Source organism: Larus michahellis, chromosome 6 (genome assembly GCF_964199755.1).
Source record: "Larus michahellis chromosome 6, bLarMic1.1, whole genome shotgun sequence".
NCBI lineage: Eukaryota > Metazoa > Chordata > Aves > Charadriiformes > Laridae > Larus > Larus michahellis.
The window spans coordinates 29,463,987-29,488,440 of record NC_133901.1 but is presented as its reverse complement, the minus strand read 5'-3'; the positions used below and the strand labels follow the sequence as shown (position 1 = coordinate 29,488,440).

General features: G+C 44.9%; 1 protein-coding gene across 9 annotated transcripts in view; it reads left to right on the top strand.

Annotated features, from left to right (window-relative positions):
* LPP (LIM domain containing preferred translocation partner in lipoma) overlaps positions 1-24,454 on the top strand; it is a 339,264-nt gene that overhangs the window by 104,911 nt on the left and 209,899 nt on the right. For 8 of the 9 annotated variants that reach the window (XM_074593072.1, XM_074593076.1, XM_074593073.1 and 5 more), the window contains one exon: positions 22,291-22,492. In XM_074593072.1, coding sequence (XP_074449173.1) covers positions 22,300-22,492 — 193 coding nt within the window. In that variant the 5' untranslated portion in view covers positions 22,291-22,299. Of the gene's footprint in view, positions 1-8,023; positions 8,081-22,290; positions 22,493-24,454 lie in introns of all 9 variants that reach the window. The other variant, XM_074593068.1, reaches the window with a different exon arrangement.

Below are 24,454 nucleotides of genomic sequence, written 5' to 3'. Positions count from 1 at the left end.
AGGGAAGAAAGGCTATGCGTTGCTTCTGTGTCCCTGTAACAAAGCTCTTCCCTCTTGTCTGCTCTTGCATGCAGTGCCCTTGGCTTTTCAGAAGTTAATTGATTTGTCCATATTATTATTCTTTCTTTAATTTTATTTGTGTAAAGAAGAACACGCGCTAATCTTTCTCCAGAGAAATGTTTCACACTGCTCCTCTTTGAACGTTTGGCCCCGGGTCTGCCTCATTTCTTAATGAGTCTCTAACTAAACAGCTACGGTTCCTACATGCTCCAGCCTTGACACACGCATACTTTTACACCCACGTGCCTGCTCCCAGTTGAACCCAGCAGCCTCCCCGTGTGCCCTCGCTGCTTTGGGATTTGCATTAGCAAGGCAGCACCTCCCTGGGAAGCCTTACACGCGAGAGGGGGCTTTATACCTGCAGGTAGATTTGGCATCAAATGAGCTGCCCGGTGAATCAGAAAGGCTGTAACCTTCTTATCTCACTGTCCCCGACTCTCAGACTTGTTGTGTCTCTTCCTATGGGTGAGGACCCGAGCTAGTGCCGAAGATGGAGCCGAACACCCAACACTGAATTGCTGTCTGGTATGCCACTGTCTGCCAGATCTTTGATAGCTTGTTTTTAATGAAGATTCCTCCTGTAATTCCTAGAATATCTTGCAGCGCAGAAAATGAGCTGTGTGTGTATTTTGCTGTGGGCTGAATTTTTTTCCTGCTCTTCACAGTTCCCTCTGTGAACAGAGAGGAAAAGGAGGGGGAAGCAGCTGACTGCTTTTTTTGTTGTTGTTTTTCTACTTGACTTCTGTGAAATATGTGGGGATCAATCGCTCGCAACTAACAAAATGTTTTTGTTTCTCTTTGCAAAAGCATATGGGAACTGCAGGAAAAGCATATGGGCGTTTTTAGGAAAACATATTGGTGAATGGACAAATTATAGTTGTGCCAATATGCTTTGGATGTCTGGCTAGACCACTACTACTACCACACTTGCTGGCATGCAAACTCATCCACAAGATTTCCAGCGTGTGAGTGGTGTGTAGCTGCTCCTAGGGGAATGCAGGCTGGATCAGACCCCTGTTAAAACAGCATTGTGATCCATCTTCAGCATGCGTGACTGCCTCGCCATGTCCCAGACCAGGCTCCAGGCTCGTGTTTATGGCAGCATATCTATTCTCTCAGTAGACTGAGCCCAGAGCTCCACTTGCAGCTGGCTGCAAGTAATGATAATGGTAACCATTTTTCTTTCTAAAGCCCTTGACTGCAGTCCTAATAACACCTGAGCATCTTGCAAACAGGCTGGGCAGCCTCTGGTTTTCCTCTGCTGCTTTATCAGGTCTTTCTGTGTTAGCTGGAGCTGTTATTTTTAATTTTTCTATCATGTGGGCTGCTTTTGAGGAAATGCAAAACATTTGCATTATAGCTTCTGGGCCCAGTCCTGTTTGCCTTTATATTGGTGACCCAGGGAAATGGATCCATGAGCTGGGAGGGACTTGGTGGCGAGTAGCAGGGGGTTTAAGTGGTCTTGGTTGGTGGGTTGGTTCTGGTGGCTCACAGCATCCCTACAGTTGAGTTGCCCTGCTGTGGACTCTTATGCAAGGAGAAGCCCTTGATAGCTCCATCTGGTCTGCCCTTCTCGCTCGCTCTGGCAGTGAGGGAGTGCTGTCTGCCCTGCCCCTGCCTGTGACAGGCACAGCTCTGCTGGGTTGCAGGGGTTGGTAGCAGCTCTCCATCCACATTCGGGTTCAGCAGGTCCTAGGGGACTGGCTGAGGTCTCCTTGCACAGACGTGTGCAGGGAGAGACACCTCATGACCCTAAGAGCTCGCAGTCTAAATAGACAAAACAGAGCTTCTGGGGAACATGTAATGGTCTCTGAATGTCAGGGGAGATGGGCAATAACTTAACTTGGGGGTAGTTTCATGAGCAGGTTCAATCAGTCTGAGCTTGTACCATTGCTAGAAGAGGTGGTTCCTGCTGTCCGTGTATCCCCAGCCCTCATTTCTGCCCATATAGTTAGTTTTATCCTTTACAGATGTGAGTGGTGAGACAGAGGAGGGGGCAAAACATGTGGCTAAAGGCTGGGGGGATAAGCAGGATGCACATTTGGGCAGTCATTTGGGCATCACATTGTTTAGCTTCGTTATGAACCTGCACTCTCAGATATTCTGAGTGGTAATTCAGCACCTTTTAGCGTTCTTCCTCTTACGCCAACTTCAGGATGATTTGCTACTGAGTAATTTTACATTATTTAATGTAGCCACTTTCCTTATAGCTCTTTTGTTCCGTGAGACAATTCCCTGTTTTATTATGCAAACAGTACATTAAGATCCTTGTGGGCCAAAGTTCCCAGCAGTGCTTGAGATGACGGCAGAGAAGTAGGTTATTTCAGAAATAATGATTCTCTCCTCTAGAAGCTTTCTTGGAGTTCTGCTTTAACTGCTTTTGATATTATACATGCTTTAAAAAAAAATATAAAAAAATCCAGTACTTCCTAAATGTTATAGAGCTCAAAAAATACACTGTATGCCTTGTCACAATATTTAATGCAGAGTGCTATTTACAGTAATGAATCAAAATGTCAGTTTTTAAAATATGAACTGTCAGAGTGTTCCTACTTTGCAGAAAACTTTGATATGACAGTTTGTTAATCATATGACTATTACATCAAATGTGTCTCAGAGTACTTTTTCTCAACAAAGTCTTTTTTTATTCCTTCCTCCTCCCTTTTCACTGTTAATTCTGGTAGAGTTGTTTGACTTGAATGCACTTTGATTAGAGGTTGGAAGAATCCAGAGCTGAATGCTTTTGTGTATTGACAGATGGGATGTATCAGTACCGGTCGTGGTCACCTAGTCTTAGGTACAGCCTGGTTTGGATCACCTTTACCTGTGTCCCCAGGGTTTGCCCCAAGCCTGCTGTGTGCTGGGGCTCAGGCGGTAGCTCTGGTGGAAATGAGCCAGGTCCGAGCAGCGCTGATGCCTCCAGCTATAACTCTGCGTTTGCGGCAGCTGGGGTAAAACTGTCTCTTAAGTAATAAAGAGCTGGCTTGTACAGTAGCATTTCTAATCCCTATAGCTTTAGCATGAAGGGACAAGTGAAATAAAGATCTCGAGGCTGCAACCGCATCCTTGTGTGAGCTGAAGGGGTTGTTGTGCAGGGCAGGGTTGGTGTTGCTCCTGCAGGAGGAGGAGCAGGGGGCTGCGGATGCCAAGGTCCTCTCCCCAGTGGCCTTCGTTACTCTGGATCCAGGTCAAGGAGTGTGTTTGTGCCCTGAACTCCCCTCTGTGAATTTAGACCAGAGTACTTCCCCTTTTTTTTGTTCTTTTGTTTGCTTATCTGCAAAATGGGAGTAATTAATTGATATTAGTTAACTCACAAGTCTCCTCAAAGCCGATTACTCAAACAACTGCACTTGAAAACAAGGGAGAGCTTATGTAGATAATGGTGCTTTAGAAAAAAGCCTCTGGAAGGAGAGGGTTCAGCATGCTGATATGAAGACTGGAGGCCAGAGAGGAGTCTCACCTGTAGCAGAGCCACGTACCTCTGCCCATAACGTCTTTGTGCCACATTGCCTGGGGCTCCAGATGGATTCCCATTGCTTATTAAAACTCACAGTTACTGTCGCATAGGTCTCACAAGTGCAATATTTCTGATTTGGAGTTGGCCCAACACAGCTATGGGAATAGGAGGAGTCTAAAACGGCAAAAGCTGAGTATCAACAGTCCAGAAAAGAGGAGTGTGGGCAATGCGAGACAGTAAATCTTAGAATCATAAAATCATAGAAAGGTTTAGGTTGGAAGGGAACTTTAAAGATCATTTAGTCCAACCCCCCTTGCCATGAGCAGGGACATCTTTCACTTTGGGTTACTCAAAGCCCCATCCAACCTGGCCTTGAACACTTCCAATGATGGGGCATCCACAGCGTCTCTGCGCAACCTGTTCCAGTGTCTCATCGTAAAAAATTTCTTCTTTAAGTCATATCAGGTGGTCTTCTTGATTGTGGGTGTTTCTTAGGGCCTGATTAACTTGGCATTCAGCTGTCTATTAAACAACCACCTCAACTCTTTCACTAATATTGTTGAAGACATGATAAGAACTTGTTTTCAGGGTTGTAATCATGTATTTAAGTACACTTTTGAGTAGCGCATTAGCCAGCTCTCGTATGTGGAAGGCGCAGGTAAAGGGCGTTGAACACATCTAGTGTTTGGTACACTGAGACCCACCGGGTCTCACTGGTGGAAAGAGATTTGGGAAAGTGGAGGCATTGCAGTGTCATCTCTTACAGTAATATCCTGCTGATAGAGGAGACGAGGGAAAAATAGAAGGGAAAGAGGTGGCTGGTGGGTGCGGTGATGACAGCATGAAAGGCTCTGCTGGCGGTGGTGCCTGGCATGGACCACCAGGAAGCCTGAGAGATGCCATCTGGTGAAGCCAGTCCCAAAAAGGCTCTGACACAAATGCTCCTGGGGATAAGGGGCGGCCACCGGCAGGGCCAACATGAAGGTGTCACTTTTCAAACTGTGTCTTTGTCGCCTTCATCGAGCGAGTGCTGCTGCTTGCTGCTTTCCCTCATCCTGTGGAGGAAAATTGATTATTATTCAGTTTGAATTTTAGACAAACTACATTGTTAGTGCGATGATTTTTCTTTTATTATCATTACTGCAATGGATGGAAAAGGAGCTCTAACAGATGTATGATTAGCAGGGCATGAAATTAAAAATGTTTGTGTACAAGGAAAAGGTTGTTTACTACCAAATTCCTCATTTGAAAACTAAGATTGGCCGAGCGATTCTGCAGCAGGCACACAGCCCCTTCCCTCCCTCTCTCCCAGCAGCATTGGCTGAAAAGTAACAATATTTTAAATGTTACCTTTATTAAAAAAAGTAATAACACAACTGAAAGGTCAGTACCTGCCTTTGGAGGCAGACTGACTGTAGAGCTTGCTCTCCTGCTCTGGCACCGATGTGTCAATTCAAGAAAATATTTTGACTGATGCTTAAGCCCAATTGATTAGGGTGAATTGAACATTTTCTGTCAAAACTCTTTTGGGTGGAAGATAAGGTTCTGATTGAATAATTCCGAGTGTGGGTGTGTACATGGGTGAAAAAGTATTTGTTGTCAAAATGTTGACAAATGTGTATTTGGAGTTAGTGCTGCAGCATACCCGGAGGGGTGCGGATTGGTATGCAGTACCTATCCTTTCCCTGGACATTGTGGGTCAGTCTTGTATCTAAACCACATCTCCTCTGTCCGTGCAGCCTGGGAATCCCTGGTGCACCAGGACGGTGGTGCCTCCTGGGGTGTGTGCTCTGCATGGGCGCTTCAGAAACTGGGAACCAGCCTTCCACACCTGCAAATGCTGTCAGCGCTGGGATGGTAGTTTTGCATGGGAATGCTTTCAGGCTCTGGTAGAAAGCCATCATCTACCCATGATGCGCAATTCTCAGGTACAGCTGCTCTTTCCTGATTTCCTTTAAAAATCTGATAATGAATTTTGAAAGAGCTAGGTTAAGAAATGTGCATCAGAAATACTTTGTTTGTCTGTGTTATGCTGTTGAGGTAAGTCTGGGCCTACCTAGGACTGAACGTTTCCCAGGTATTTTGAGTTTCTCGCCTATCTCATTCTGTTCTTTTTGTCCTCTGAAAACTTTGTGGCCAAGTCCGAGGCTGACGCTAGTTGAAGTACGTAGCGTTACTCGTGTAAAGTTTCACCTGGATGAGCGTTTGCAGGACCCAGACCCGACGCGGCAGCATGATGGATTCTGCCCACTGAGCCTGGATGGCATTGAGCAGAAAATAGGAAGAGGGCTAAAAGATTGTTCCTGTGCTCTGGGAACAATTGAGACAGAAAATTGCTTCCAGGATTTCTTCACTTTTCCGCGGAGGGTAATCAGCCTGTGTAATTCTCTGCCATAGGAAATACTGCCTGAATCTGTTACCCAAAGACAGCGAGTGAAGTTTAGATAGCAGCCTGAATTCCAAAGGTACTGCAGAGCCGGGACTGTCCCTTACTCAGTGTTTTTTTTTGGTGTCGTGACATAGGATGTCACAGTGGTGCAACTAATATGACAGATAAGATACTCAGCGTGTTCCTGGTACACGGTTAGGCTTTGGTGCCCTAAACAAGGAGACAAGTTTGTATGCTGAGATTGCAACTGGAGTTTTGCTTAGCGTGGTGCTCAGGTTATAAGTCTGAGATTGCAAGGGAGGTTAGAGCAATTCCAGTGAGATGATGGGTGTCTGGTGACTTCAGTCTTGTTCTTGGCTAATTTTTAATCTTTGCTCCATAAATATAAGCAAATACCAATTTACGCACCTTTATTTGTTCTTCTGGGGCAGCGCTTGGGCTACTTGCAAGCCCAGGGTTTGTGTTAAGTTTCAAATAAGGCCTTTCAGCCACATGTTTTATTACAACTTTTAGGGGAAATTATGTGAATTTTTTGAGTGAGAATAGTTGTGGACAAATCACTGTGTAAGCATTGTACCTGCTGGGCACTGAAATTTGATTCCTAAATTTCCATTAGCAGGTCATACTGGGCCAAAGGATCTTGAGCCACTAGAAGAGAAAAGAGTAAAACCGAATGAAGTTGGTGTTTGGTTATGGGCTCTGTATGTCATTGTTCCTGGCTGTTCATCTGGCTAATGTTTGCTTTTGTGTAGTATTTGTCTGTGTCTGTGCTTCTGTGCACATGGGGGAAAAGGAGGACAAATATCACTGGGGTGGATTAGCATTAAAAAATAGTTAACTGATCAAAGCCATAAAGCTTGTCCAAGTGAATTCTTCAGAGAAATAGCTTTGAATTTCCCAAGCAGCCGCAGGCCATAAAAGCGAAGCGCTATCATTCAGAGATGCAAAAAAATCCCCTTCTGTTGGAGTGTTGGACCTATTTGTTCCTTTTTAGGAGGGCATTCAAAATGTTTTCTTAATTTTCTTCTGAACAGCTCACTGCTATCCATCATGAGCCCTTGCCAGCTGAGATAGCTCTGCTCCCCCTCAGTGTTAACCCTCACTGAAATCTGTATATCCGTCCTTTGCATTTTGGATGCCTTTCAGCTCTGTGCACTTTGCAGTGTGATAGCCCTTACAGAGCACTTTTTGTCTCTGATCTCAGTGTGTTGTAAAGAAGGGGCTAAATGTTGTCCCCGGTGTCTGGATGGAGGTGACAGATGCGGATGGAGGCTGATGCCTGGAAAAATTTCCTACATGGCCTGAAGGGATGGCAGGGGAGCCCTGTTCCCCGATGCCATGTTCTGTCTTGTCGTCGGTCCTGCCCCAGCAGGAGCACCAGCTCCACCAGGTCTGCAGAGCAGGTGGGGCAAAGTGTGAAGGAATTTCATTTTACTTACATGGAGGAAAGCAAGCGCATTGTTCGGCTGCTCAGGGAAAGTTATTGAAGGCTCATACTGAAGGTTAGGCAACCAGCCTCTGGGAATTGGTCACATAAATTTGCTTTATGCTTATGAAAGTCTCTCTTTCACAGTGTTTTGCTTTGTTGCTTCGTCCTAAGATGTACAAAAGAGTGAAGTGCTGTTATATGGTCCATACACCATCATTAATAGGAATGCAAATTACACTGGGCTTGCTCAGGACTTGACAAGAAAAAGAGAAAAAGAAAAAAAAGAAAGAAAAAACTCTCAGAAGACATGAGGTGCTTTGTAGCTGGAAGTGCCTGTCACCCTGCAAGGAGCTCAGCTGTCCTTTTCAGTTCCAGTCTTCTCTTATTGAAAATATTTTACTGTCTAATAACTACTAGCTTCTTAATACTGCTTAATTGTATGCCCACCCCCCTCTCCCCCCAAAAAAAAAGCCACACATATTTTTCTGCTGTTGTAAATGTTCAGCTTTAGGGGCCCCAGGGAGGGGTGTTAAGGGCTGTGTCCTGGGTGCCTTTCAAGCAGAGAATTCCACTTTTGCTTCCCTTCTGAATCTTGGAGTCTAATTCTCCAGATAACCCAAGTTTCACTATAACCACATTTGAAGTGTGTGTGTATATATATATAAATTATTTTTTTTTTTTTTCTCAGGAGTTAATGAAAGTCCTAAGTAGATTCTCCTAGAAACTGAGATCATCTTTGTAACAGGTGGGCAATGCATGGAGGGCAAAGCTGTGACTCAGGGATGGGGCTGCAGCTTTTGGAAGGGGATTAGATCCTTGCACAGGTGTGGGCATGACATTCACGTGTGCCGTGTGTACACATCCTGTGCTTGGTTTCTGTGGTAAAGCAGAGATCATTTACCCACAGGGCCATTTGCTAGGGTGAAGTCATCTGTGTTTGGTTATTAAAGCAGTATAGAGGCATATCCATATACGGGATAGCACAAAGTGTGAAGCTCATCTTTCTCCTCACAGATTGTACTTTGGCCCGTTGTTCCCATCCTACCCTTGGATGGGAGCAGTGCTCAGCTATTGATAATATGGGCAGAAATTGAATCTGAAGCCTAGGGCCTTTCTGCACAGGGAGAGTATTGCGAAACAAAGCCAGGGTGTGAAGCTGAAGTGCAATAGCTGTTCCGAGCGTACTTCTCATGTGGGCAGTCTTATTCTGCTCTGAGAGGGCCTTTGTGCAGTTCTGCTTCATCCATTGCCAAAGGCACTCTCAGTGCAGAAAGAAGAATGCCCACACAGGGAGCAAATAGCTTTTCCAGGCTATTTCACCATGCTGAGGAGTCCCAGGAGATGCACATGGTTTCATGTCCCCATGAATGCTGCAGGAGCTTACCCTTCAGCTTGCTCTTTCACCAGGGCTTTTGTGTGGGGAGACACTCTTTGCGATGGGCAATTGGATGGATGCGATGGAGTTGTGTCTTCTGGACCCTGCTGAGTGCAGTGTGTGTCACTCGTTTGCCTGAAGTTATGGGGCTGGCCTCAGGGATCCCTGAGATCTCGGGCTTCTCTAGACGTTGCTGGTGTTTCAGTTTGACATTCTCCATCAGTGCCATCGCCTCTCGTGGTGTGTCCTAGCTGCTGCTGAGAGCTCCTGTGAGATCATGTCTGTGTTCATGTGTTGTTCCTATTCGTATGAAATCATCAAGCAAACCTGTGCACTGGGTATGATCATTATCTGAATAATGTTGAACAGAAAAAAAAAAAAAAATCCCATCTGTTCTACAAAGAGGCAGTGTAAAGAGCAGGCTCTGTGACTAAATAAATTCACATCTGTTCAACAGAACCATCAAATGGAGAGCAGAGGGGCCTAATGTGAATCACATGTTGAAACCACAAGTATGAGTGAGATGATCTGCAAAAGAGAGAGCCTGGAAGTGTTGATCCATGTGAGCAACTGTTGGTTTCTCTCCTTATTCTTTTCCTCTACCAGTTTCCTGAGCAAATGATGTAGAATCCAAAAAACAGGGATGTGCACATGTCTATGCATACATATGTGCATATGTTTGTATTCCTGGCATGATTAAATAACTTTTTTGTATCATCTTGAGCCATTAGATCATAACTTCAATTGGAAGGGTGATGTACGGTAGAGAGGGCTGCAGAGGAGGGAGGGCTGAGCTGGCATGGAGAGAGCAAGTGAAGCTTGTTCCTGGTGGTGTTGTTTCGCAAGAAATGTCCCTGAGGTAGCTTGCTTTAAAAAGGGACTTGCGTTGGAGGTGATTCCTGAGGATGATGTCTCCAGCAGTGTCATCTCAAGGAACCTGATGGGAGCAACCTAGAGACTTCAAAAGGGTAGGTTATGCCTTCATGTGCTGAAGCTAGTTTCGAAATAGGTATCTGCATACCAGTCCTAACAGGCTGCTGCTTTCCATGGATCAGTTTAATTTGTTGCTTAGGTTTTCCCCTTAGTGTTTTAAGTCCTGCAGAAACAAAGGGCAGCTCAAGTTTCCGTATTGGTTGCATTTGCACTTTATTTTTTTTCTGTGACAAGAATGTATCAATACAGTTTCAAAACATAGTATTTTTATGACTTGAGGCAGCAGTTTCTAACTTAAAAACAAGAAAGCTTTGGGGATGTACATGGAACTCAGGTGCCTCAGTTACGTTATTTGGCTGGTCTCCATAGCCACTTAGAGAGTCCGTGCAGAGGAGCAAGCATCTTCTCTCCCACAGGATCTCATGAAAAGAAACATGCAATAATTTCAGTCTCAAAGGTGGTTTCTTATTGCTGTCTTGCCTTTTGTCCTAGATATTTTGCAGTAAATGAGGCCAAACTTGCGGGAACAAAGAGCGGTGGTAGATAGGCTGTTAGACCTGATTTGCACAGATTCTGATCTCCTGCAGTTCAGTCTGCTTTCTTTAGCTGACAGAGAGCTGTGCTCGTACGGCTCACCTGGGATGTGAGCTCTGCAGGAGCATGCTGGAGGTAATGAGGCACTTAAGGGGCTGGCGGGGTTGAAGGTCCCCATGGAATGATTATGGTGTTGGCAACTGTGTTACTTTGAAAGAGAAATATGTGCGTTACACAGCAAAGGCATGCTGAAATGCCTTGCAGACGCTTAGTTGTGTGTGGGAACATGCTTTTCCTTAGACCTGTGAGATGGCGGTAGCAACTATTGGAGGGCATTTGATTAACTGAGCTGTGTGTGCACTTACCAGCTGCATGGCCCAGCTGCCCCAGCGTAGTTCAAAAGCAGAACACAAGTGGTTGCCAGCAGTGGCTAAAACACAGCAGTGTATCGCAAGCTTTAGATACGTTAAAAGTTTTGTTCTTCCTTGCCTCCAAAAATTCCCTCTGCTCATGATTCATTTCGTCTCTTCCACCACCCCACACAGTCTCTTCTGAGAAGGTGCAGTGAAGATAGGTGAGCACTATAATGTTTTTTCCTGGACACTGTCGGATTTGAGCCGTTTCACATCTAGGGAACCGGTGTGGCCAGTCTAGTATGGAAACTCTTTTGTCACAACAAAACTGCATACTGATTTCTGGGAAGGAGAATAAACAATTAACTTGGGTGGTCAAAACCAGAAGACATCAACGTGATAGTGGAGGAGCAACTGGAGTTAGCTTTTTAATATGATGAGTTTGTTTAGCAAAATTGCAAGGCCAGTGTGGATGCCTGGCTGGGTTAACTTCATTGCTGGCACTGTGGTTTACACCAGCTGAGGAATTATCTCCCAGCGCTTTGAGTATCACTGTTCTTGAATGAATGAGCACTGAGATAAAAGGGAAGAGCAACAGTTTCCTAGGCTGGTGCTCAGTGGTTTTATGAGTTTCAAAGAAGAATTGAAAATCAAATCTCAAGCACTTATCTTCAGTCACAAGTTTCTATTCAGAGCAGAACTAATGCCCTATGATTACTAAAACAGAGCTTTATCTTGATGTGCTCCAGAGTGTCATGGCATGCTTACCTTTGCTCTTAATATTCCTCTTCACCCATTTCCCTGTGTTTCCAGAACACAGACTCTTTTCTTCTCAATGAGCTCTATGTTGTGTTTATTGCAAATAGCATTGGGGTAGCTAACATCACCTTATGACTTACCCTTCTATTCATGTCACCACGGACGGTAAGGAGCTTCTCCAGTTTAGGTACTATTTCAAGATACGCCTTTAATTCTTCTTTATTCTTGACGAAAGAACCTGGAGTAGGTGGTGGACACTAGGTCAAATATGAGTCCAATGTGTGCTATCATTGCCGATAAAGCAAACTGGATATGGGGTTGCTTCAGGAGAAACCTGGACAGTAGACTGAGATGAGTTATTGTTCACCTTCACTCCCTGCTGGCAAGGCTGTTATCCAGTCTTGAGTCCTCCAGTTGAAGTGGGATGTTGAAGAGTTGGAGAGGGTCTAGAAGAGGGGCAGTCAAGGACCTAGAGCACATGGCCTACAAGAAGAGGCTGAGGGAGCTTTGTGTCCTGTCTCTGATGAAGAGTAGGGAAAGGAGTGATTCAATGGCAGCCTGTGGCTACTGTGAGGGGTGTTATGAAGATGACAAAGCCGAAAGCTTGTGTCTAGCAAATTGGCAAAGTAAAATGCCATGGACATGCGTAGTTGATGAGGAGTTTCATCTGGAGAGTTGGAAAAACATTTTCATTGGGAAAATAGTGCAACACTTGAACAAGCCACCAGGTAGCAGGGGATTCTCCATTTTGAAGGTTTTCAAGGACAAAGTCACAGTAAGCCTTATCTAGTGTTGGTGATAGTCCAGTTTCCTGCTAAAAGCAGGACTCGGTAACCTGCAGAGATGCTCTTTCTTTCCTGACAGTACTGCAGACTTTCAGCTTCTTAAAGGAGGAAGCACTTAAATCTTTATTTTTGCTTTATGTTGCAAAAAGGAGACAAGAATACACTGGAGTGCTCAGTGATGATGTCAAATCACCTGTTGTTGTGAAACTCAGAGAAATATAGTCTTTTTTCTGACTGTTTATACAAAGGGGTCTGCATACTTCCTTTCCTACAGTTTATAGACTCAGATATCTTGCTTCCATTAGCTGTGTCTCTGCAGAACCAGTTCCCAGCCATCTGGCAGCAATCACTCTTCTGTGTGTTAGGATATAGGATTTTCCGTAGGAGCAAGGCTATTTCCCCTGGTTATTTGCAAGGTGCCATGGGCTGAGCTGCCAAAAATGAGGCACGGGTTGGTGCAGTGCTCAGGAAGGAGAAATCATCCAGAGATTTGTCACAGTCGAGGCTGTGACTTTCAGGATGGCTGGGGATCTGGGGGAGGAAAAGTGAAGTGGATCAGGTGGCTGGAAAAGAATCAGGGATTAAAGATTTTTGATCCTGGACATATTCCTGCCCCTTAATTGATTTATTTGCTTGCTTTTTAGGCATTACAGTTTCAAAGTCTGGTTTGTACTGCCAGCCCCTTGAGGTGTCCCAAGAAAGTTGTCCCCATGCTCGTGTCCTTCTCGAGTGGGGCCCAGGCGGTGCCCATATTCTAGGCTGCAGCTCCTTTTGCATTTACAGAAATTCTCTTGACGGCTTGGGGTTCAGTTCGCCAAGAGCAGATACGTTTTCTTCGAGGGACAGCAGCAGCTGACTCTTCTGCAGTCACAGGATTTTTAGAAGAGAAGTGTAGTGCAGGGAACCCATCATAAATAAAATACCCACCTACACCCACCCTAGCCTTGCTGGGTAGGACCTCAAGCTCTGCACTGTTTCCGTGTTCACTCTGTATCCGTTTCCCACTCTCTACTGAGCTCAGATCCCAGCTGTTTCTCCCCAGGCAGAGACATATACACACAGCACTCTGCAAAGCTAATACAATTATCTATGTGTCAATATGCTGCCACGGTCCCATTTGGTCCCACTGGGGTCTTGTTGATATCTCACTGCTGAGCTGAATGTTAGTTCTGCACGGTTCCTTCTTGTTTACAGCCAGCATCAGCATCCAAACAGCCTGGGCTTGCTCTAACAGCTTTAACCTTGCCATCTCTTGTTGTCTTGATTTCTTTTCTCTTATGTGGGACTCCCTTGGTAGGCCTGATTCGAGTATGTCTCCATTGGTTGAGAAGTCCAGTCCATTAACCATTTTATTTGATGGATAAGCTCTGTGTTGCTTGGCAGTGCCTTGCTGAAGTTGGAAGCCAAGTACTGAGCTGTGCTATAGGCAAGACAATGAACGTGGGCATAGAAGGAATAAAGGCAGCTTTTTTTGGCAGAGGGATCTTGAAAATAAATCGCATGCAGGAAAACAGTATTTGTGTAAGGGAGCTCATCGTCTCAGGCTCCCAAAATAACATTTCTGCATCATCCTGCCTGTTCTTTTACTGTCCCTATTAATATATTTCCTCTCATTTTATACACAAAATTCTGAAACATCCATCTCAAACTTTTCTTTGTAATGTAGCTGTAGCAACACCCCCACAAACTTGTAGGTCGAGTTATCAGGAAGAGAATCTTTAAGAATTGGAAGAAATTTCTCTGGCTCAGAGGTACCTCCTGGCTCAGCTCTTAAGGTTGGACCACAAACTTTGCTGTATTTGAGTACGCATTTTGGGCTGGCCACCAGGTCTGCCTCCTCCATTGCAGTTGCCCTGGGGTTTGTTGTGATCACAAGTAGCTGAGGCCTTGGATTAACGTTTTATCCAATATGATTGTGTTTGGAGCGGCTGAGGATTGCCTCATACCACAGAAGTTGAGAATCAGCCTGCTCTCCGGTGAAATTGTAACGTGGTCATTAGAGTTAGATTAGATTAGATAGATCTATCTCCAGGGAGCCAGTACTATCTCTTTGTTTCAATGCACGTGGGCCAGTCAAGTTCAATTTATTGGGATTTTAAAGCCTAGTTTGTCATCCAACACCAGAATGTGACATGGCTGTAAAAGGAAGATCTCGTTCATCAGCTTTTATGTGTATGTTTTGCAGCAGCAGTCAAATTCAAATAGCCTCCATCTAATCCCAAAACTACTAATGCAATTATATTGGGAAAGAAAAGAAGTTTTACGTTTAGTTTGCCCTTCTACCTTTTCCACTATTGAAGCTGATACCAGAGAAATGATCTAAGAAGGAAGCTTAAGAAAGGGTAAGTTTTTGGGTGATACCAAAATTGCCCAAGCAGCAGGATTTTGGTGTAAGAATGAATGTGATATTGGGTTGGAATCTGATGAACTATATTCATGGTGGCATTAATCTGTCAAGCATCTTGTAGCAGAGAGACTGTTCTTTACCCTCGTGTCTTTACAGTCTTCACTATGGACTTGCTGTCTTCCTGTTATGTCTGAGTAAATACTGTAGCAGTTGCAGTGACTTTAGTACATAAAACAAAAGACACATCTCAAACTGGTGTGGATCTGCTGGACTGAAGTGTTGATGCAGCCGTCCTAGGGAAAAAAAAAAGAAAAGAAGTTACTTTCCAAGTATTGGTTATTCAGTTAAAAGAATGGGCACATGCTGTGTTCATTTGCGAACCATTTGCAACTAGAGAATAAGGAATATAATGTTGCATTGCTAGTAGGTGATATTGCTGGCATATCTTAAGTGAAATAGAGCTATATTGCTGCAAACCTTTTTGAGTGCAGATAAAGTCACAGCTGGAAGTCTTGTGTTTTTAGAGTCATAGAATAATTGATTTTGGAAGGGATCTCTGGAGGTCATCTGGGCCAACCCCTTGCGCAAAGCAGGGCGAACTGTGAATTTAAATCAGGTCTTACGTAGGATCCCATGGAAATTTGATTGAAGCTGTTAAAGCCAGAGTGAGATGATACTAGATTATATGCTGCGAGGAATAATTCAGCACAAGCAGTGCTCTAACTAGGTTTCTTTCTCCTTTAATTCCTGTGATTACATTAGTGATGTCCCACAGCAGGAAATTGGTGAATGCTTTCAGTCCGGTTTAACTGAAGAAGTAGCTCTGATTTTTTTTTTTTATGTATTTATTTATTTATTTTGAGGGGATTGAGCTGAAGATACAAAACCCGAATTTATCCCTGCAATTGGAAGAAACTCTGGGTCCAGGGGGAGAGGGAGAGTTAAACTCGTTCCAGCTGACACCTGCTGTGAAAGGCTAAAGCAAAGCATCAAGAAATGTCCATAAACAGTGTAAAATGGGTGCAAGCCAAGAAACCTGATCTTAGGGAGAGTTGTGCCACAAGGAGTCAGAGTCCATATATATCAGGTTAGCATATGGTGAAGAAGGCAGTTACTGGAGGGTAACAGCATGTTCCATTATTCTCCGTCATGTCACAGAGTCGCTTGGTGGCTCAGTTCACTCCTGTTATCTCTCCACTGCTCACTGGTGATGAGGATTGTGTCAGCCCTACTCACAGGATTCCCAGTGCTCAGAGTTGTTCCTGCAGCTTTGTGGTTCTCCTGGTTGCTGACCGGACGTTTGAGGAGCACGAAGGACCAGTCAGTCTGAGGGAGGAGCTTCTTTGGACTGGTTAATATTACAGGACTTAAAATTCGGTGAGATGTTGTGCAGATTGGCAATGATTAAGGGAGTTCAAAAGGAATCCCAATTCCCCAAATCACATAATTTCCCATATGGTGTGAAATTGATGAGGGTAATTAGTACCGTATGGGAAAGACATCCCAGGAGAGCTTGGGCTGAGTTTGCAAGTACCTATGGCACTTCCTATGTTTGGTTAAAGACCTCTAATGAGACCAGAATTTTGACATTATATCTTCTTTTGGAGGCCACAAGAAGCAGGAAAGTTTCATGGCTAGAGATCATCAGCCATAAATGGAGAAATAAATTCATTTGACATTCCAAGGAGAACACTGCCAAGAGAAACAAGTAGCTTTGGGATTTTGTAAAGAACAAATCTCTCTGGTCAGCCTCAATTGCTGCTTTTGGCTAATTAGTGGAGTGAAGGTGATGAGGACAAAGCAAAAACTGGTTTTTTGCAGCGCGTTTGGGTTTGTGCTTTTGGGAATTTCAGGTGGAAAAATGAAGACGAATAAGCTTAGAGTAGAAACGTCCAGTCTTGTAGTTTGCACCTCTAACTGAAAGGAGCAATGTGTGGCATGATTTTGTATAAGGAAGGGTGTCCCTTGGATCAGTGCCAGAGCTGATCTTTAAAACTCAGGTGAAGTAAAGTCAAACGTTTTCTCTTTGGGTTCTTTTACATGGATGGAAGAGAAGGGAGAGTGGGGAGAAGGCAGTCTGCCTTTCTATGCATGGCTCTTGTAAGCCCTTAGACACAAACTTGGGTTATCCAGGTAAGGAGATGTCTTGGTCATGTTCTTGAATAGTATCAGAGGGAAGCTGCAGTAGGGCTTCCAGTTGCATCTACTGTCAGCAAACAAGGTCCTGATTCCCTTATCTGGTCAATCCCTTGGCCTTAGGAGTGGTGGTTAACTGTGAATGGGTGATACTAAGACAGAACATCATGGACCTACATCAAGCCAGTGGATTTAGGAAGGAGTGGGATGAAGGACAGAGCAGACCGTCTGGAAGCACAGACTGTTGTTGCTCGTTTTTTGCTAAACACTGTTGCTACCCACTATGAAGCATTAGCTTAATTAACTCAGGGACAAATTCTTCTGTCTTGGCAAAGTCCATCAACATCCAAGGAGTATTTCGTCCATGTTATAAATACGAAAATGAAATGAAGATTTTTTTGGGTACAGTCTAATCACAGAAAAGCCAGCCTGTCTCAGAGATGAATGTACTAACAATTTCAAGAGTAGACAAATTGGTACTCTACCCTTCCATTGCTTATCTGATGTGAGACTAAATTGACTTGGAACCCTCTTTGTTTTACCTTTGCTTCTCAAAGGTGAATGACATCCTGTAATTAAAAGCAAAAACAAGCACTTATAACCACGCACTAAAAAAAAAAAAAAAAAAAAAAAAAAAGAAAAGGAACAAAAAACCTTGTCAGGCTTTTATTACTGCCTTGTATTATCTTCGATTGATATCCCTGGTCTGACATTTTTAGATAATGCGGTCTCATCTTGGGATTCGTGGATTCCAGTTCCTCTGCTGTGGTGTATTCTTTCATGGTTAGAACTTTGTGAACTTAGGGCATTAAGATCGTCCTAATGACAGAACCAGAGCACACTGTTTTCCTTATTTATGCGGTTTGATTTTACTCTTTGCTCTTAATGTTATTTATCATGGTTAGTCTGGTCTTATCCTTTGCCTCCAAAAGTAGGTGATGACTAATGCTTCCAAGGAAGGAAGGATAACAGAACCTCATGCAGCCACAGCTGATTTCAGTCTGGTTTTTGTCTTTGATATTATTAATCATTTTACCCCTTCCATTTTAAGTTACCATTCTTGAAAAAATGATCATATGGTAGCATCCACCATTTCATAAAAGGTAGGTGAAAAATTGAAGAGAGTTCAGAGTAAATATACATGAATGAATCAAGAGAAGTCTGCTCTTTACAGTGAGTTTAATTGATACTTAATTTAAATGTTTTGATTTGATTTAACCAATGACCTGTCTGTGTTCTGAAAGGATCTGTGTAAGGAAGAGAGGTAGGTCTGTAATGCAGATGACAGGAGCATAAAAAATCCAATGGTTGGAAGTGGAGGCAGATAAATTTAAAGCCAGACATAAAGGAGAACCTGTAATTACGGTGCTTAATTGCTTGCCCAAGCAATTTGCTTAATGCTGTGATGGATTCTCCAATCTTGCATTCCTTCAGATGAGACTACGTGTACTTTATAACAAATATTCTTTAGCTCAAGAAAAGCTTTGTGGAGTAATATTTGGGTAGAGTTCAGTGCCCTGCACAGTGCAGAAGGGCTAGACGAGATGGTCAATGAGAAGGACTTTCAAAGCAGTGACATAAGGAAGATTTAGGAGATTTTTGTCTGGGGGGAGGGAAGTGAATTTAGGAAAGGGATATTGCCAGAGTGGTCAGTGAGTAAGGAGTTGCAGGAAAAGCTTGTAGCGGCCAGGTCAGGAGTGGGGCTGTTGAGTTACTGCTGACCAAGGAGGATGGCTGTGTGAGAGAGGCAGGCAGAAACGCAGAAGGCTTTATGTAAGAGTAAGTTTAGAGTAAGAGGATTGGTTATAAGCCCAAGTTTTCCTGTGCTGTTTTGATTACCTGTCCACATCACAAAACGTTCACCTGTTTTGCTCCAAAGAAGCTTCTGATTGAAAACCAGACAGTATTGCAGGGAATGGTGAGGGAGGACTGATGGCTTCATTTGAATTGGCCAGGGTGCTCCACCATGGAGAAGTCTGCAGAGAGAGTTGGTGGGGCTCTGCCCATCGCAAGCCACTGTCACTTACATCTGTGCCTTGCTCTTGGCCTTTTTACCAGGTGAAAAAAGGGGTGGGGGGGGGGAGTGGGTCATAACAGCAAACCCAGAAGTTTAGCTTCAGCTGCTAAAAACAGATTAATTCATTTTCCTTTTTTATGATGTCGCAAAGTAGTTAGGCTAAATTTAATTGAGGCTAGGGAGCTGGGGCTGGAACACATGAGGAAAAGGGAACTTGCTGAAAACCTTGTCAAGGCACAGACAGGAAAAATGAGTGGCAGTAAATGCATAACAGAAAATGAGAGGGTGAGAAAGAGGAAGAGAAAAGGCTAACAGGGAAACAATTAGGAAATATCACCACTGCCAAAACAAACGTGTTAGAGAGTAGCGGAGAGGGAGCTGTATGCCAACTTACAGTCAGCAATTGAGTTATAGCAGTGTGGTCTTCACGCTCCCAAACTGTCCCTAAGAACATTCTGCTTTTTAAGGTCATTCATTGAGATTCACATTGTCTTCAGCCAACCCCAGCACTGTGCAACCTGGCTACCAAAGCAGATAGTCTTCGTTTGTGTATCGCTGAACCCGTCCCTGCCATCAACCTGAGATGCTCTGTGTTGTCTGTGAGGTGATTAAGGAACAATTAGGGAGCTACCAGAACAGGAATGATGATAATGTGGTCAGTATTGGGATTTTTTTTTTTTTTTTTTGCTTTGAATCAGTATGGAGGTAATGTCCAGGGTCTGAGGGTGCTTCATGCAGCGAGATGCTCTTTCATACAAGATGTCAAGCCAGGGTCTGAAAACCTGTCAGAATAAAACTCCAGGATGCTTTTAGCGATGGGTAAGGTATAGTCCTCTTTGGATGTAATAATTCTGCAGAGTTGTCCTGTTTGGCTCTTAAGGCTGAGTGCCCTCATTGCTTTCTGCTCTTAAAACCTAGATAGTTGCCTGAGTTTTATTGCTGCGTTCTATATTTTTGAAGGATGCAGGAGGAGGTGGCAGTAGTGTAGGTGAATCTTACTGCTCGAGTGGCAGTTGTTTTCTAGGTCCATCAGGGCTGGTGTTTGTAATGGGAAGTACCAGGTGGTGGGAGCGCGGTTCGCGTGCCCTCCGCCCCCGTCCGTCGCGGCTGGTTTCCTCTCTGGCCCTGTGGGGAGGACCCACCTTTCACTTCTTGCTTTCGGAATGATGCTCTGCACTCTTAATGTAAGGTTGGAAGGCAGTCATATGTGGGAGAGAAAGTCACACCCTTGCAGCTCAGTCTTGGATGCTCGTCCGTCTCCAAGGATGTTCCTGCCACGCTCCTGTCTGCCTCATTTCTAGCCAATCCATCCATGCTGGCCCTGGTGGCTTCCTTTCACTGGTATCAGTTGTCTACACAACGGGCTCATCCTCCAGTGGTAGGGATCACAAAACCACTGCATGCACGCTGAGCAGTCAGACTGCACGGTGAGGAGGAGCCACAAGTGTTGGGGCTGATGTTTGTCAGCTGTCAGTTCCTCTGCCACATAAGGAACAATGGAGGTGGAAGATGACCACATATTGTCTGTCTCCTCGTGTTGGGTCAGACATTGGGACTCTAAGAAGAAATCACTCCTCAGGTTGGAAACCTGTTACCCGGAGTAAATTTACTGGGCTGGAGCAAGTACGCATGCACATATATATCAGTTTTAACAGTCACTGCTGTTAGCTGGAGGTACTGTCCCCACACTACCATGTGGAGACCTTGCTCCTTTCTCCCAGACTGACTCAGCATTGCTAAGAGCAAATTGCTAGAACAAGGTTATCCATCCAGGAACCCACAGGGCTACTTTCTCTAGTTTATACCCAAGAGTCTTCATTTGCTTCTTTGATAAAGCACTCAACTGAATTTGCTCCACCATGAAGCTTGTAGGATGTAGATGCTTTGCCAGCCAGGATGAGTTGGCAAAATAGCTCTGCTCCTACGTCCCAACAGCTTAGTCTTGACGTTTCCACTGATGTGTGAGCCTGAATTAGGAGAAAGGTGAAATAAAGTGTGATTTCTGCTTTGTTTTCTCTGGGTAGACTTAAATATGCCAACAGATACATCTTCTTCCTGCCAAAATGTTCCATATAATCCTGGTTGAAGAGCTCAGCATTGTTTCGGAGAAACATGTATGCATGGAATTTGTAGCTGTGAGACACCAAGAATATGCCCAGGTAGGCTAGGAGTGGACCTGTGGCTGTGTTCCTGCATGGTATGCAGGCTGTACGTGGCTGCACTTCTCAGCTTTGGAAATACCTCCTCGTGAGCCGTTCAAATACAAGGCTGCATGCATGACCACAGAGTTGTGTCAGAATAGTTAGAGAGCTGAAGCACTGTGGACTTCGGTAATGATTTCACTCCAAGGGGGTCTACACCTGTCAGAGGCCACCTTTCATCTGTCCCCTTTTCCTCTTCCCACCCTGAGCTCAGAAGACTGTTCACACCAGCTAATACAGCCCTTTGTAGGTCAGCAGAGCTACAAATCTCTCTTGTGTCTCAGCCCCAGCAGATTCCACTTGCTGCTGCAGTTGGAGACCATCTCTTTGCAAAACCAGCAGTGCCTCTGCTTTGTCCCGGATTTCCCAGATGGAAGTGCTTTTCTGCCGTGACAGTCTGCTTATGGCTCCTGTGGCCTGGTGCTGTCTCTTGCACTGATCCTTTTCCATGATCAAAACAAATCTTTCCTGATTGGGTCGCAGCTGCCTGCTGGTTTCATGGCCTTGAGAAGTCCTGACAGCAAAGCAGAACACGGGTAAAAACGACAGGGTGCTCAAGAGCTCCAAAATCAGCATTGGCTTCTGTTTGTGTGGGGTCTTCATTTCCTCATCACATCTCAAATCCAGCTTTGTGGGACCATCTGATGGTACTGTAGGACCATCGCTGCTACCCAGTGAGTGTGGTTTGTGTGCAGTGAAAAGCACTTGCTCATTGCAATGAACAGGTTTTTTATGGGCAACATTTTCAGCAGCGTCTGAGTCCAGTTCTCAAAAGTGATGTAGGCTTTTAAGATGCCAAAGCCAAGATATTCATAAATAAGTAATGATTTGGGCTGCCTCTGTTTTCTGTTACACAAGTCAAGACGTCTAAAAGGAGCCTGGTTGTCAGCGGTTGTGGGATTCTGGCATTTTCTCAAAATTGACATGCTTTTAAAATATCTTAAGCTGGGCATTCAGAAGTGGAGGCATCAAGAATGATTAGCTGCTTTTGAAATCCTTTTTCATAAAAGTTAGAATGAAAGTTGCTGGGACGTGGGATCCTAAATTACACGCGAAAAAGTGCTAAAGGTATATTTTGGAAGTGTGTCTGCCTATCTGTGACTACACTTGGCGCCAGAGCACCTGCACTGTTGTACGGTAATGTAATCACAAAAACCTAACAGGGAAAGGCAAGTATATCACTGCTGTACTGAATGGATGGTGGGATTGATGGGCTTCTCCAGGGTATCAGCCTGCCTCTGCTTTGGTTTGAAGAGGAAAACAGCAACGCTTTTTGCAGGCACCACAAATAAGCTGATCAGTAATTCTGACCTACAGGAGAAGGACAGACAGGTTTGCATCATAAGTCCTGTACATCAGGACCAATATGTTTAAAGACAAGCATGCACAAGTTAAGCGTGTTAAAGGGTTTTGTGGGTTTGATTTTTATAAACCAGCAAAGCAGTAGGTTTGCAACTGTTACTTCCTCGGACTAAATTCCTAACATATGTGTGATTTTCTTGCCTTTCCTCTCAGATCTGAAACATGTCCCACCCGTCCTGGCTGCCACCCAAGAGTACCAACGAGCCTGTTGGACACGTTACCGCAAGGATGGAGACCACACACACCTTTGGGACTCCCAGCATCTCGGTGTCCACCCAGCAGACACCAAAGAAGTTTGCGCCTGTTGTTGCCCCCAAGCCAAAGTACAACCCATACAAGCAACCAGGAGGTGATGGTAAGTATTTATTTTCTTAGGAAGGAACCACAACCGTCTAATTCAGAGGAAATGACTGCTGACACGGGCTTTCCTTGACTTGTTCATTGTTGATGAGTTTGTGGGAGCCCCCCTGTTTCAGATCATTCAAATCAAGAAGAATGTGAAGGTAACTCTTACCCTCGCTCTGGCTAGCCACCCTCCTGGGAAGTGCAGGGCTGGGGGAGGACATGGGGACAGGTCTTCCTTGTTTTTATTTGGAAGCAGATGTCCTATGTCCAAGCCTGGTACTTTTCAAGGGGTTTTGCTTGTTTGGTTTCTGCTGGTGCGGTGGCTGACACACTGGAAGGCTGTGCCGCCATACAGAGAGACCTGGACAGGTTGGAGATTTGGGCAGAGAGGAACCGTATGAAATTCAACAAGGGCAAGTGTAGGGTGCTGCAGCTGGGGAGGAATTACCCCATGCACCAGTACAGGTTGGGGGCTGACCTGCTGGAGAGCAGCTCGGTGGAAAGAGACCTGGGAGTCCTGGTGGACAACAGGATGACCATGAGCCAGCAATGTGCCCTTGTGTGCAAGAAGGCCAATGGCATCCTGGGATGCATCAAGAAGAGTGTGGCCAGCAGGTGGAGGGAGGTCATCCTCCCTCTCTACTCTGCCTTGGTGAGGCCGCACCTGGAGTACTGTGTCCAGTTCTGGGCTCCCCGGTTCAAGGGGACAGGGAACTGCTGGAAAGGGTGCAGCAAAGGGCTACCAAGATGATTAGGGGACTGGAACACCTCTCTTATGAAGAAAGGCTGAGGGATTGGGGTCTCTTCAGTCTGGAAAAAAGACGGCTGAGGGGGGACCTTATCGACACTTATAAATACTTAAAGGGTGTGTGTCAGGAGGATGGGGCCAGGCTCTTTTCAGTGGTGCCCAGCGACAGGACAAGAGGCAATGGGCACAAACTTGAGCATAGGAAGTTCCATCTAAACATGAGCAGGAACTTCTTTACTCTGAGGGGGGCAGAGCACTGGCACAGGCTGCCCAGAGAGTTGGTGGAGCCTCCATCTCTGGAGGCATTCAAAACCCGCCTGGACGCGTTCCTGTGCAACCTGCTTTAAGGTGACCCTGCTCTGGCAGGGGGGTTGGAGTAGATGATCTCCAGAGGTCCCTTCCAACCCTAAGATTCTATGTGTTGATCCAAGGAGCTGGGGCTTGAGTAACCATTTTCAGTATTGGTTCTTTCATCCCAGCATGATGGGAATCCTTTACAACTGTGGGATATTACAAATGTTGGGAGTATGGGTATAATTGGGGTGTTAGGGCATAAGCTTGGCAGAATGGGTCCAGGAGTGCTTCCACTCTATCCTGCTGGTTTGATTCAATTTTACTTTTATGCTTTTCCCTCTACTGTGGAACTCTCGTGAAAATGAAATCATTTAATGATATAATTCTGAGGATATTTACATGACCATTTCAATAGCCTCTGGAGCAGTAAAACAAACGCCTGCCAGTCACCATGTGTCAGCCTTCCTCTACCTCCTGCTCTAGAAGTCCTTCTGTCTTCAAGTAACCGAGCAGCGAGCATGGGAGTTGGGTTCCTTGCTTACAGGGAGCGTCTCTGGGGTCTGCAACTGGAAACCTGCCAGTTAGAGCACCTGGGATGCCCCTAGCTGACAGTGGGGAGTGTGTGACGGAACCTTAACTGCAGCAGAAGCAAGGTGGAGGCCAAGGATTTCAGAGTGGTAACTATCTTGTCAGAGTAGTGACTCTTCTATTCCCAGTGATTTACTATGGTTAGAAATGGATGGAAAACTCTTTCCCCTCTTCCTCTCCGTCCTCTCCCCAAAGAAAAACTCAGCTGTATTCAAGAAAATTGCCAAACCAGCTTTTGATTTTGGGTGCTCTACTTTGTCGTCACCACTTTTCCCTCTTTTGTGTTGAGTGCAACAAGATAGATGTCATCTGTATCTTTTTTTCATTTTTCTACTCTATCTT